The 14,006-nt window shown below is 32.3% G+C and overlaps 1 protein-coding gene across 1 annotated transcript in view; it reads right to left on the minus strand.

The window, feature by feature from the left end:
• Positions 1–3,132: 3,132 nt before the first annotated feature.
• The window catches only part of LOC117682650 (uncharacterized), a 29,272-nt gene continuing 18,398 nt past the window's right edge, over positions 3,133–14,006 (minus strand). The window contains exons 3-4 of the mRNA XM_066082410.1: positions 12,378–12,407; positions 3,133–3,161 (exon numbers count right to left, since the gene is read on the minus strand). Coding sequence (XP_065938482.1) covers positions 3,133–3,161; positions 12,378–12,407 — 59 coding nt within the window. The remainder of the gene's footprint in view (positions 3,162–12,377; positions 12,408–14,006) is intronic.

The following is a 14,006-nucleotide window of genomic DNA, read 5'->3' on the forward strand; positions in this document are numbered from 1 at the left end:
TAAGTTAGGGTTTAAATGTCGAAAAACTGAGTACTAAGCATGCGCATATCGTATTTTGTTTTGCTTTGAGGCTATGGTTATATGTGGTGGATCAATTTTCCAATTCATAGTACATGTAGTACAAGAGGTTTCAGAAACCAAATATGTGACAATTAAATGCATTGTAGATGATATTGAGGCACAATCTTACATATTGATTGAACGAAACTTCAAATATTTATAGAATACATGGACAAGGTACAGTGGATATGCCCCACTACGTCTGCAGAATGAGAAGTATGTTTCATAGACACTGTAGATCTTTAGATATTTTCAGATGCTGGGATAAGGCTTGATTCTTTTTTATCAATTCACTATATCATTTATAGAAAATAATATGACCATGAGTATAACAGCAACCAACTGAAATCGAAAATATCTACTGTATAAATAATATTACATGAACCTTGTCCATCTTCTGTTCCAATATTGAAAGAATGTAGACAATGACATGGAAACGATTCTTGATTTTCTGCGATTCAAATGATAATAGTTTTGAAAGATATTAATATCAACAATTAACAAGACAGGAATTATCAACATTTGAGGCCGGGGTCTCCCCAACTCCCTTTCCTGTTTTGGGTTTAAATCGATCGATTTTTTTTTTTTGGGGGGGGGTGAAAGTATGATACACCATCCATAAACAGGGAATAATTCGCCCTGTTTCATTTTCAATCATTTCACCCTCGTTGTCAGCGGGCAAATTTATGTTGATTTTCAATATCTAATATTAAGTAACTTAGGTAACAGCTGTGACTTGGCGAAGTCACGACCGAGTGAAACTGTTTGTAAGTGTAGAAGGACGGAAATATAACCCTGTATACAGTATCTTGATTAAAATAAAGATATAAAAGCACTTATCTAAGAACACCCTTCCTATTTAAAGAAAGTTTTAAAAATAAAAGGCTTTTACAAGTTTAATGGAAAAGGCATCTAAAAATTCCCCTATCCCCTTCCGGATAAGACATTTTGCATCTTTGCGATTTTAACAAGTGCATGTGAGTTTTACTTTCTTCCTTTTTAAAGAAAGTTTTATAAATAAAAGGTTTTTACAAGTTTAATGGAAAATGCAAAATGTCTTATCCGGAAGGGGATAGGGAATTTTTTTAGATGCCTTATCTAAAAAATCCCCTATCCCCTTCCTGATAAGACATTTGGCATCTTTGCGGTTTTAATAAGTGCATGTGAGTTTTACTTTTTCCCTATCTGCTTTAGCTTATTGGGATTGGGTGTTTACAATTGTTTATATAATAAGTATGACAAATGCAAGCTAGTTAAATTTGTAAATAATGCACACTGTTGTAAAACTGCTAAAACAACGCTTTTGTATTGCAAGTCGACAACTTCGAAATAAAGAAAAATCCCTTGATATACGTACATCTTAAATGTGATGAAACAAAACTATCATGAATTCAAGTAACTAAAGATCAATTCAATTAAATGAGTACAAATAAACAATGCATATGAATATGCACGGATATCATTGATAGTACATGTGCCCCATACTTTTTTTTAAAAAGAATTACGATCGATGTTAAATATGAACGCAATTGATCACTTCATCCTAGAATTTATAAGATTAATGAATTTGATTTCCAAAAATTCAAGGTGTGCATGTGAAATTTAATAATAATCGATAACCTTGACAAACGCTTGTCAACAGATCTAAAATTGATGCACACTCTGCACGCTTCTAAAAATTATTTTTAAGTAATATTTTAACAAACAAAAATTGATTGTATCTAAATGCGAGTTCATAAACATTCCAAAATACATGTAGCTTTCATACGGTTTTGTAAAGATACTAGGAGCAAAAAAAAAATGAAAAAGATAATGCATACGTGTTGTAAAGTTTTCAGTAATACATGTATATGTAAAGAACAAACAACCACACACAAGGACAAATTACAAATGTAAACGTTTTGAGTTGCTCCTATTCATAATTTTGAAATCAGTTTCGTTTCACAGGTTCAAATTTGATTAGAAACATTAAATTCTTGTTCATGCTTACTGAGAATTGATAAAAAAAATCAATAATCTATTTGTACTTATATACATCTATCTTCTTGGGGAATAAATGTTTAATTTAGAAATAAAGCATTTTTTGAATAATTGTGTTTATATCATTTAGTGGGGTAAACCCATTCTTCACACTTTAGGTAAATTTCATTACGAGTAGTAATGTATATTACATACGTTTAATAAGGTGAGCCCATTATTTATCAAATTGATTTAATCTTATTTTTTTTAGAAATAGAGACAGTTATCGAGTAATAGGTATTTCTTAAAGTTATATGCACATGTACAAATAACACATAAAACAAACCAAAAAATACAATTATCTGTATATTTTGCCTTAGAAAAACAAAACACTCGCCATTTTTTTTGCACAGACTAAGAACTTACGCCTACCCATTAGCAGGCGTAGATTTAAACTCAAATTTAGTCCCGACTAAGTTTACGCCTTTTTGTGAAACGCAACTTAGTCTGGTTTTGAGGTCTAGTCCCTGATTTAGTCCGGACTAAGCTTACGCCTGGACGTAGGCCTTTTTGAGAAACGGGCCCCAGAAGCCTGGCTTCAGAATATTTTTAATATAGGGAACGGGGGTTTTTTGGTGCTGAATAATTACCGGCTTAAGTATTATTTAAGTAGCCGTTTCCATTTTCTGTGGGATATATTTAGAGAGAGGGCTGTTCTGCAGTAAATGAGTGAACTATCGGGACATCTCTAAAAACCAGTTGTGAGTTTATACTGAACGGTGATCCGCGAAATTTTACAAGTCTGTTATTACCAATTCAGATAATATTTTATATTATGTTATAACTTTTGAATTAATTATTTAACATTGTGAAAGTTTAATTTTATTAATTATATAATTTCTGTCATTTGAAAACTTACATTCTGCATGTTGAGTCTATTGAAAGAAAGTTCCAATCGGCGAGTACAAGGCGGTCACCAATAAAAAACCAAGTTCGTTTAATGCAGCTTTGGTACTTGAAGACCCGTGTAGCATGCGATAATTTTAGTAAACCAACTTGGATCTGGCTGCTGCCTAATATGCATGTACCTGATTGCATTTCAAAAAAACTTGCTTACCCGAGTGTACGGCGCCGATAGAGGGCTTCAAAAAGAAACATTTTCCTATAAATTTAATTTGTTTTATGTAAAGTTTATTGAAATAATTTCTTTCTGTAAATTTTTTTAAAATTATTAAAAAATTTGTTAATATTATTTTTGATCTCCTAATTTATGCAAGTTCATCAGGGTGTATAACGCACATACTCACCATTGGTGGCACTGGTGGAATATATATGAGCTTGTGTTTTGTATTTTGCAGCCAAAATGGATGACCGAGCTTATCGAGAAAGGTCAAGGACTGTTTAGATGTGTGGCGTCAGGAGCAGGAGGCAATGAGAGAGAGAGAGAGAGAGAGAGAGAGAGAGAGAGAGAGAGAGAGAGTCTCCTAGGGCTGAAAGAGAGGCGATGAGGGCAGAGAAAGAAGCTGAGCGGAATTTGAGAAAATAAGGTTAGCTCATGACAGAGAGGAGCGTCAACCTAAACGAGATAGATAAATGGAAGGCTGAAAAAAAGATTAAGTTGAAAGAGTTGGCTCTGTGGGAAAAGAGTTGGAGAGAAAAATTACTGGTCATTTTCAGTACAGATGCATATTGTAGAGTTAACATTTGAAGAAGGTCAAGAACCTGCTGTTTTTTCTGCAATCTCTTGAAAAAATTGCGTGTTTACAGACTTAAGATAAATCTTATAGTCTGCAGTACGTTTAGTTTCCATGCTATCAGGTAGAACTCTCGTAACTTACTGTAGAATCATTTAATTTCGTGTGGGGCAAATTTTCTTGGATTTCTGAAATCTTACAAGTTTGTTGGGAAAGGGAGAACGCCAAAAGCAAATTTTGGACATTGATGTTCCATTTTCCAGTTAAGCGATCGGGTTTTTTTTACTTTTACAAATGAAAGAAAAGTAAAACAGGTGCATTCTGGTATATATGGACTTTGTAATATGATTTCTAGAGGCATTCAAAAGTAAGAAATGTTGTCAGATCAGGGAACTTATGTCTTCCCTTATATAAGAGTTTTGCAAAATGCTTAAAATTCGCAAACTGTCAGCAACTTCTTATCATCCTCAAGCATACAGGTTGGTAAAACGATTTAATAAAACTTTAAAACATATATTGAGAGCATATGCAGTTAAAGAATAATTAAAAAGGGCTGTTTCATTTACAACGTGTACTTTTTGCATACAGAGAGGTCCAAAACGAAACAATCTGCTTCACTCCTGTTGAACTTCTTTATGTCAGAGGTCCACTGTTCATGTACATCTTAAGGTATCCGATCTATATTAGGACCAAATTTTTTCAACCTTGAATATCCATCATGTATTTAATACTTTGATATTTAATCAAAGCATTTAAGAGTAGAAAAAGATTAACCGAGAGTAATTTCAAAAATATTATTAATTAAGCAGTAATTGATTAATGAAGATTGCATCAAAGTCTATTGGTACAAGCACATTTTTTAGGATTAAAAGGTAATTACTAGGAATATCAAAAAATTTCAGTGGAAAGATGTATGTGATCATTAGGAATACAAAAACTATTGAAAATAAATTTCATACCGTGTAGATTATTTTAGAATTAATTTGATAGAATAAAAGCAAAGGGAGACAACTCTTCAAAAACAAGGAAAGGGTCACTAATTAGGACACATTCCACACTGACATATTGATACTTAAATAGGAAAATTATGTCCAAGGATACTGAGTATTAAGCTAATCTGAGGCTATTGTGGATCGGATACCCAAAAGGAAGAGTGCGAGGAGGAGCCGACCGATGAACAAGCGTCAGTCTTAAGTAATCTGATGAACGCTCGAGAAAGAATAAAGACAGTTTGTCAGATCTTGACAGAGGCAGAGGCGATGAAAAACCAGAATAGATAATATGACAAAAACACCAGGAGAAGATATTTTTAAGTAGGTCATTAAGATCTTGTGTTGTTGCCTACAAGAACTTCGAAACTACGGTTCATATGAGTAAACCCTGTTGATTTCAAGGTCAGGCTGTCCAAAAACAAAGAGACCGTTTACCACGTAAATATGTTGAAGAAATGGTTTGAGAGAGAAATTATGGCATGTTTGAATGTTATTTCCAGTTTAGCCAATAATGATGTTCACTCAAAAGACGATGTGGTGTCCGACAAAGTCCCGACTCTCCAACAGACTAAATCGCAAGCCAACGTACAATATTCAAAGGACCTCCCCATAGAACAAGAGGAACAGATATAAGTGGAAGAGTCTGGTGATATTTTTACAGAAGTTCCTTAGAGAACCCCTTTGACAAAACACAAAACTTCAACGGATGTGCCTATCTAGATGAAACCAAATCCAATTCCCTTTGCATTACCCGATCAAGAGAAGCGCGAGTTACAACAAATGATCGATCTTGGTATCATAGAGGAAACGGACATTCCGTGTTCTGCACCAGTCATCTTCATAAAAAAACACGACAATTTGAGACTTCGTGATCAGGGAATTTAGTAAGATAACTGTTTTGGACCCGAGGAATGCATAGAATAGATGATATTTTGATTAATATCACCAAAGCTACGTTCATAAGCAAATTAGACTTAACTTAAAGCTATTAGCATGTTCCAATAAACGAGGACGCAAAATAGAAAAGTGCATTTGTAACCCCATTTGGACATTTAAGTTTTATAATGTCATTCGTAGTGGAGAAGGCATCAGCCACTTTCTTTAGACTGGTAAGTAAGGTTTTTGCACGGCAGGAGGATTTCTTAGAGGCTCTTATTGGACATTGGCATTTACAGCAACACATTGAAAGAAGATCTTGAGCATTAAAAAAAAGTATTTCAAGCGGTAAGAAAAGCAAACTTAGAGCACGAACTTCTAAATTTGAGTAGGGTTTCAATGATGATTTTTTGGTCCTACTGTAGTAAGTGGAAATATTAAGCTGATGATGTCAAAAGTAGAATCCATTGAATATGCAAAAATTCATTCATAGGTTTGATTGTTTTTTACCAGAATTTCCTTCACAATTTCGCCACAAAAGCACTTCCGCTAACAAACCTTGGGCCCGTTTCATTAAAAGGCGTAAGATACGACGAAACTTAAGTTAGGCCTCGGGGCAAACGCAAAAATTTAGTCCGGCGTAAATTGCGTTTCACTATGAGGCGTACGCCTGGCCGTAAATAATATTATCGGAATAAGTTAAGGCCAGACCTACGTCCTTGACAACGAGCTTATGTACATGCTCATACAAATTATAAAGATATAAATGGGTACAAGATAGAGAGATAAGTGTATTTAGATAGATAGAAAGATAGAATTTACCATTTGATTTTTGTGATTGTTGTGATTGAATCAGAGAGAGAGAGAGTATTTAGGCACATTGATTTCAGTATATTGCTGTTATAATCTAATCCTGTTTAGTGACAAAATCACACAACAAAACTTGCTGAAATGTTCTATTTGAAGAATATAAATCATCTTGAGCTAATAGGATATGTTCAAAATTATTTTTTTTTAAAGATTTATTTGACAAAGACGAAGACAGCAGAAAAAGATACAAAGGATACAAGTACACATATCTCACAATGTAATAGCTTGTCTCTTAAAGAGTAAGAACATAATGTATGTCTATATATTATGCATATAACTCTTTACAAATGTACCTGTATACTACTTGAAAAAGGAAGTTAGTGAGAATAAGATGAAAGAAAAGTGTTTGTGTGCGAGGGGGGGGGGGGGGTAGTACATTATATAACCTATTGAATCTGATAAATATAGCTAGTATATCATAATAATAAGTCACATATTTTTTGCCAGTGCCTTTCAAACTCTGAGAATCTACAATTTTTATGCAAAATATATTTCTCCACGGATATTCTGTTTTTCATTATATTTTCGAGTGCACCAAAATTCAGCTTTGGAACTTCTTTATATCTACTTACAAATATGTATTGTTTTATTATTAGAATTAAAAGATTATGTACTTTATACAAATTTCTCTCTTTATATTATTATTATTAATTATTAATTTAACAGAGTTATTTATGTTATTGATATCTAGGGTGTTTTCATCATGTACCTTGGAATTTATTTTGATCATGCGTCGATTATGGACCGAGTATAACGATTTTTTTTAATGATTTTCTGGTTTTCTCATGCTTAATCAGTGAAAAAAGATCAGTGATCGAATGTGTTAAAACAAAGAAAATAAAGTGAATTACTGCAGTAATTAATACAGTAGCTTTATATACAATTCTAGATAATAAGTTTTTATCAGTTTTAATTCAGGAATAAATGAAACAAAACAAAAGTATATGCACGTTTATTTGTAAATGTTTAACCAAAGTTGTCCGAACCAAGGTAAAGACGTATATTTCCGATGTATAGTGAACTCTACATAAACTGCCCATGTGCACATTTATGTATATTTAGTGTATTGAATATGGCTTCATATAGACTTTAAGTTAGTATAGCGGAGGTATATGTAACCCTCCAAAACAATTCTTATGAAACTTGAGTCAGTGTTTTGCATTTAACTGTATGCTAATTACATTATCTAGTATTTAAAATGAAGTGAACATGATGAAATTATCAAGGGCTACAACTTGTCTGCTTGATGTGTATAATGATATCTGAAAACCGTTTAGACAGAGCTTTCCACAGTAAGAAGATATACCACTAAGAATAACTAATTCTTGCAATCCATGAGCACTGCATTATTGTTAAAATCATTACCTCCCTGCTGGGTTATCTCTAAGCATCTAAGAGATAATCCGAGATTCCTCTGACTCTCCCCCGCACGTCCTAATATAAAAGCGGGGGTTAGAGTCAGAGGAATCGCAGATTACTAAGAGGGGGCAACACTGATGCTGACGTCAGTGAGACGCATTGCATTTTTACACACGTTTAGTAACAGAGATAAAATACCATCACCAAAATGTGAATTGACACTTGAAATGGATGTAAAGAGTTATCGTTTTTAAACAATATTTATGGAGGAAGATTTTGGATCTCAGAATGATGCATTCCCACCAGCAGTTAATGTGATATGTAACTAGAATGGAATGTCCGTGGATCAGTGTTATTGTGACCTATTTTTTCTTCCGCTCGGGAAATTCTTGTTTAGGACTTTGAACATTATGTGTGCTACATAAATGAGCACACAAGGTGCATTTTTCAGCATCCTGATTTTTAAAAAATGACTTAGTTCTGTTATTCTTCTGACAGCATAAACAGAACCGGCGTATACATATCATCAAGATCTTATCTATCAAAAAAGATAAAAACATCAGAAAAATTTCAGGGCATTTAAATAAAAAGTAATGGTAAGAAACCCCACAAAGAAAATGAAATTACACATTTTTATATCACAAATGTAATTTAAACTGAAATCTACAAACGGCATTTTATTTATGTATTTACAACATTTTTCTTCACATCCAGGCATATTTTTTCTTCGTAACTTTTATCAACTCTGTCCATAAATACTGGCTTAGTTCCAACATTGACCCAGTCACCAGCAGTAATGTGGCTTATCTACGTCATAGAACAGATGCATGCTGGGGGAAATGGATTACCTCCATAAACCTTTCACCGAGAGTGTTAAATTGATAAAATCTCTTGATAGAATTAAACAAAAAGGTTACATGCCTCATTTTTAAGTTTCAAAAGGCTTTTAAAATTTATTAAGCAACAATTAATTTTTTTCATGTTCACTTCCTTTAAAAAAAAATCAAAGACTTTTGACATGTCTGAAACACAGTTGGAGCTTTCATCATATTTTACCTAGCATTAACTACCTAAGCATGACACCTTTCACTCATCTAAAATGAAATAAAAAAAGGAAAGCAAATAAGTTCATTTAGTGAGTTTAAAATTTGGGGGGGGGATGAAATGCTTGAAATGTTACACATATGTTATATGTACATCGTGTATGTATATTTTCTGCGTTACTAATTACTCAATATACTAAAAACATATGAAACGTAAATCAAATTATTGAATACAAATTACATGTATAATCGAATGAAAACTATCGACTGATAGGCTAAATACACCGTTTTAACGTGCACTAGGCAAAGGCAAATATAATGTGTATAATTCATAGTAAGAAAGTTTCTATGCGGGAATTGATACCACTTATCAAAACTCTCTATTTTCTTAATTTCATATGAATTAATTTTAATCAAATTTACATCACAAATTGTACAATTTAACATTATGGTCAGCAACGATAGTCCCTGCAATAGAATTAGCAATTATTTTATGTTTACGCCGAAAGTCACGACTACCCTTGGCTAGGCGTAGATTTTTGGCTTAACTTAGGCCGGGCGCAAAGTTACGCATTTAAGTGAAACGGACCTTAGTCCGAATATTTGACTTAAAGGGACTTGGACACGATTTGACTTAAAATTTTCAAATTTTATTTTTTCCATTTTCAGTGTTTATACTGATAAATATAAAAGTTTATAATGCTTTGTCAAAATTTGAAAGTCAAATATTAAGTTATAAGCAAGACACAGAGTTCACAATTTTTTGTTTTGTAAACAAAGCCCGAATGTTGTCATTTTTACATATGTGTTGTATTGGTGTAAGTTTCAATCAAATGTAATTTTCTTTTGTGATACTAGTATTTATGAAGATATTGAGTTAGTTTTAATTGTTTTTTACATGTCATTTTGTCTAAGAAATGGTTAATCTCTACTTTACATATTTTGTAAACAACTATAAAACTCGAGCTTTGTTTACATAACAACCAATTCTTACCTCTGTATCTCACTTGTAACTTGACTTTAACATTCAATATTTTGGTCAATCATTTTAAATGCACCAATAAACCATTTTATACATAAAAAATAAAAATAAAATTTTTGATCTCAAATCGTGTCCAAGTCCCTTTAAGTCCGGATTTACACCAGGCGTAAAGCTACGCCGGGCGTACGCCTTTTAGTGAAACGGGCCCCAGGGGCTCGTTTCATAAATATGCCTAAATTTTGGGCCTAACTTAAGTCAAGTTCGAGGACTTACACCGAAACTTAGTCGGGTGTAATTTGCGTAACTTTAGACTATAGCTTTGGCATAAGTCCTTGACAACGCAGCGCCGCACATGCATAAAATGGTTTCTGTTAAAAAGGTTAAAATTTATGAATAATATTTCTTAATTATCTTTCAACAATTGACCGAACAAAAAGCTCATAATATCAAAATTAAATTATACAAATAGATAAAACATTAAACGGAAACCCAAAAATGGTAAAGTGTATATAATTTTTGGAATACCATCGCAAGTAGTATTATTTAGTGTCAAAAACACATGGAAATCTTAAATGAATTATCCGTATTATAATACATGTTCATGTATGATGTTAAATTCACAGCAGGCTTACTCGGCATCATTTTGGTTGAAGTCAACAATTAAATTGTGTAATGTGCTCAATAGAATTATCAATATATCGTTTTAAGTAATTAGGTAATCCAAAATATATGTATTATTTTATCACTTTTATCATATTGAAAATTTTGCATTTACTGGGTCGGTGTAAATTTACAAGTTGTCATATTGTAAATTGTATGTTTAAATCCAATTTCCTTACCTTTGTCGCTCTTTGTCATTGCGCATTTCAATTGAAATGAATTTCAGGGGTTATAAAACAAAATTATTGTATTTTTGTTTTCAATCATTTCGTGTATTTCAGTGAAATATAATGATTTATTATACATGTACATGTATTATATTGAGTTACAATCTCTGTATCCAGTATTCAGAAATAATAGTTTGAACTTATCAAATCAGTTAGAATTGCAGACTAAACCCTAATGTGTCATCATTCTTGTAGTTAAAAACCCTGTATCAATAAGTTTTTTTATAACATATCTTCATTTTAAAAAGAGAATCACAAATAAGTTTATGATTGTGCATTGGCATCAACGAGTTTAATCAGCTTCGATTTTTCAGCATTATTTGCATCTTCAGGTACATACATTGTATATTATAAAAATATACTGTTCATATTTCAATTACAAAAAATATTAATATTAGCTATTTTCTCGGGAAGCAATTTTAATGAAAGATTTTAAAAAGATAAAGTTATTACTAAATGCGATGTAAACTTGTTCATGGTAAATGTTGAAGAAAGAACAAAAATGGTTTAGAACAAAATATAATGTCAGTTTATAAAATGCAACACATATATATTTATTATGAAGGCCTTTGATGACATGTAACATGCTTTGTGAGAGATATGTCGAAAATTTAGAAAAGGACACCTTTTTTATATGAATTCTTCTCTCTCTCTCTCTCTCTCTCTCTCTCTCTCTCTCTCTCTCTCTTACATTTATTCGTGAGAAACCCCCGTGTGCACATCTATTCCGGAGAAACACCCATGGCAATCAAATAAATCGTTCTTTCTCAGTATCTGAATGTAACAATACATGTAACTTAAATCGCAGTAGTAATAAAATACAGTCGTCGTTTCATAATATATATGCTTACTTTTTTTAACGTCCGAGCTTACGCCTACCTATGAGTGGACGTAAAATTATGGCTTAACTTTATTCGGACGTAAAGATTGGCTCTTTAATGAAACGCAAATATTCGAAATGGTCCGGTATTTACACCGGCGCAACGTTAAGTCTGGGCGTACGACCCTTTATGAAACGAGCCCCTGGTGAGCAAGAGAACATCTAACAAGATCAATTGGACTAGGGATCTTGATCCAAAAATTAAAAGGTAAGTTACTGTCAGACCCAGTTCTAAAAAGTCAAGATTTCAGTCGATCTTTTTTGCGCATTGTTGCAAGTGTAAAAGGTGAAGATGCAGTATCAGAGGAAGTGTTTGCTGAAATTTAGTCTATCAGGTAAACATTATGCTGTTGTAGAAAAAGAATGCTTAGCAATTATATGGGCAGTTCTGAGTCTCATGGTGTATCATTAAACACACATATCTTATCTGCCGAAAGTCTTTTATAAAAGCGACATTACAAACCCGTATACAACTGAAATTTAAAAAAAAATGCAAAATATGAAAGATCTTATGGAACTGTAGCAACCTCTAAACAAACGTCCGGTAAAAAAGAACTCGGGGATGGCTACATTATTAAAGTTATAAAAAGAACCGATCAATAATATAAAAAAATAATATCTGCTTTCTTGGAATTGTGGAATTAAATAGTGTCATATGATTTTTGAAAATCATTAAAATGACAATATTAGAATCAATTTTCTATAAATCATAATATTATAACACATACAAATAAACATACGAGTATTACAACGATCAAAGTAGATGTACACTTACCACATTTATCTGTCTTTCCATCAACAGAACCTGGAAAAAATTCAAAATATGAAATGAATGATCTTACCGATAATTATACTTATAGGCACTTGTTATTGAAAACAAGTGACTGTGCCTCCAATGTTTAAGTTAAATAGTCAATAAATTACAAATGAAACACAACTTAAAAAAAAAATTCAAATGGTTCACTATAATTTTATTACTTTAATAAGTACATCTCTATAAAAGCCAACAATCAAATTCATGTACTATGTCAACTTCTACGGCCGCGACTTGTTTGGCATCCATGTTTTTCCTTCAAGGTTATGAATAACTTGTTCAGTTTTCCTGTGTAATTTTAGAAACAGACTCCTTGCCAAATAGAATCCGATTTACTATTCTCTGCGATACTATCATGTCAGTGCCTACGGTTCAATTGGAGTCTATCATGATTTGACGCAGATTATGCACATTAGAATACAACAAAAGTAAGCATGCTATATATGGTTGTTTAGATAATTTATTGTAAAAGAAAATGGTACTAAACACTTTTGCATTGCATTTCGTATAAAAGCGAAAACGACTGCAACACACGGGAAGGGGTGGTTTACCTCATTCGAAGTTAGAAACCTTGTGTTATCATTACACTATAGGGTAATTTTTTCTCAGAAACAAGTGCCTGTGTAAAAATACCGTTACACAAACTTGCTTTAAAGGTATATGTCGAAGATGAATGAAATCGTAACAGAAAGAAGAATTTATCTTCTTGTCAAAATTTCTTGTATCGTCCCGTAATCGTATTTTCTGTTTTCTATTTCATTTGTTTTTATCTTTGAGTACCAAAGTTCCCAAAACATGTAAAACTTATTCATATTGTAACAGTTTGAAAGTGACTTATAGGTCCGTTGGGCCGGGTGTATTGTGTTACATTTGTAAAATGAATTTTGTAATCATGCTATATACACATGTCACTATAATAAATTATTTACTTACTTTACTTACTTACTTACCAAAAAAAATGACCCAAAAGTACACTGGTAGTAGGTTAACTCACATTTACCACAAACATCAATCATTAATTATAATGACTTTAATTTACTTAAATTATTTTACATATAGAACTGAAAAAAAAACAACCAAAAAACAAAATTAGGTGATGTCTGACGCTTTCAACACAAATTAATTTAAATTGACATTAATTTTTTTTCTAAGAAAATGTAACGAAAATGTGTCTCCATAGACACAGAATCTCTAAGTGTAGACTGGATTCTTCTTGTTCAAAAAATAATCCCATGCTGACTTATAAAAATAGGGTACCCTTTTTTGAGGCAAAGTTACAACATTAATGTGCAAAAATCAGAACATTAATGAACCATCTTCATATTTTTCAGATATTTAAATCTTTAAAATAAGTCTGCAGCTGCGCAGTTTGACAGCTCTTCTGAGTGATTAAAAACGCATTGTTTTAAACTTGTATGCATAATTTGCACAAACAACAACCCGGAGAACCTTATATTTTTTGCTTTTTTATCTTTTGGCAACACTTTTCGCAAGCTATGTGCAGATACAAGCCAGTTGATGAAATGTGTACAATCTTATCCTCAAATATATCAATAGAGAAAGGGACCTTTTTCGGTGCCGTTTTGATGT

The sequence above is a fragment of the Magallana gigas genome, chromosome 4 (genome assembly GCF_963853765.1).
Source record: "Magallana gigas chromosome 4, xbMagGiga1.1, whole genome shotgun sequence".
Taxonomy (NCBI): Eukaryota; Metazoa; Mollusca; class Bivalvia; order Ostreida; family Ostreidae; genus Magallana; species Magallana gigas.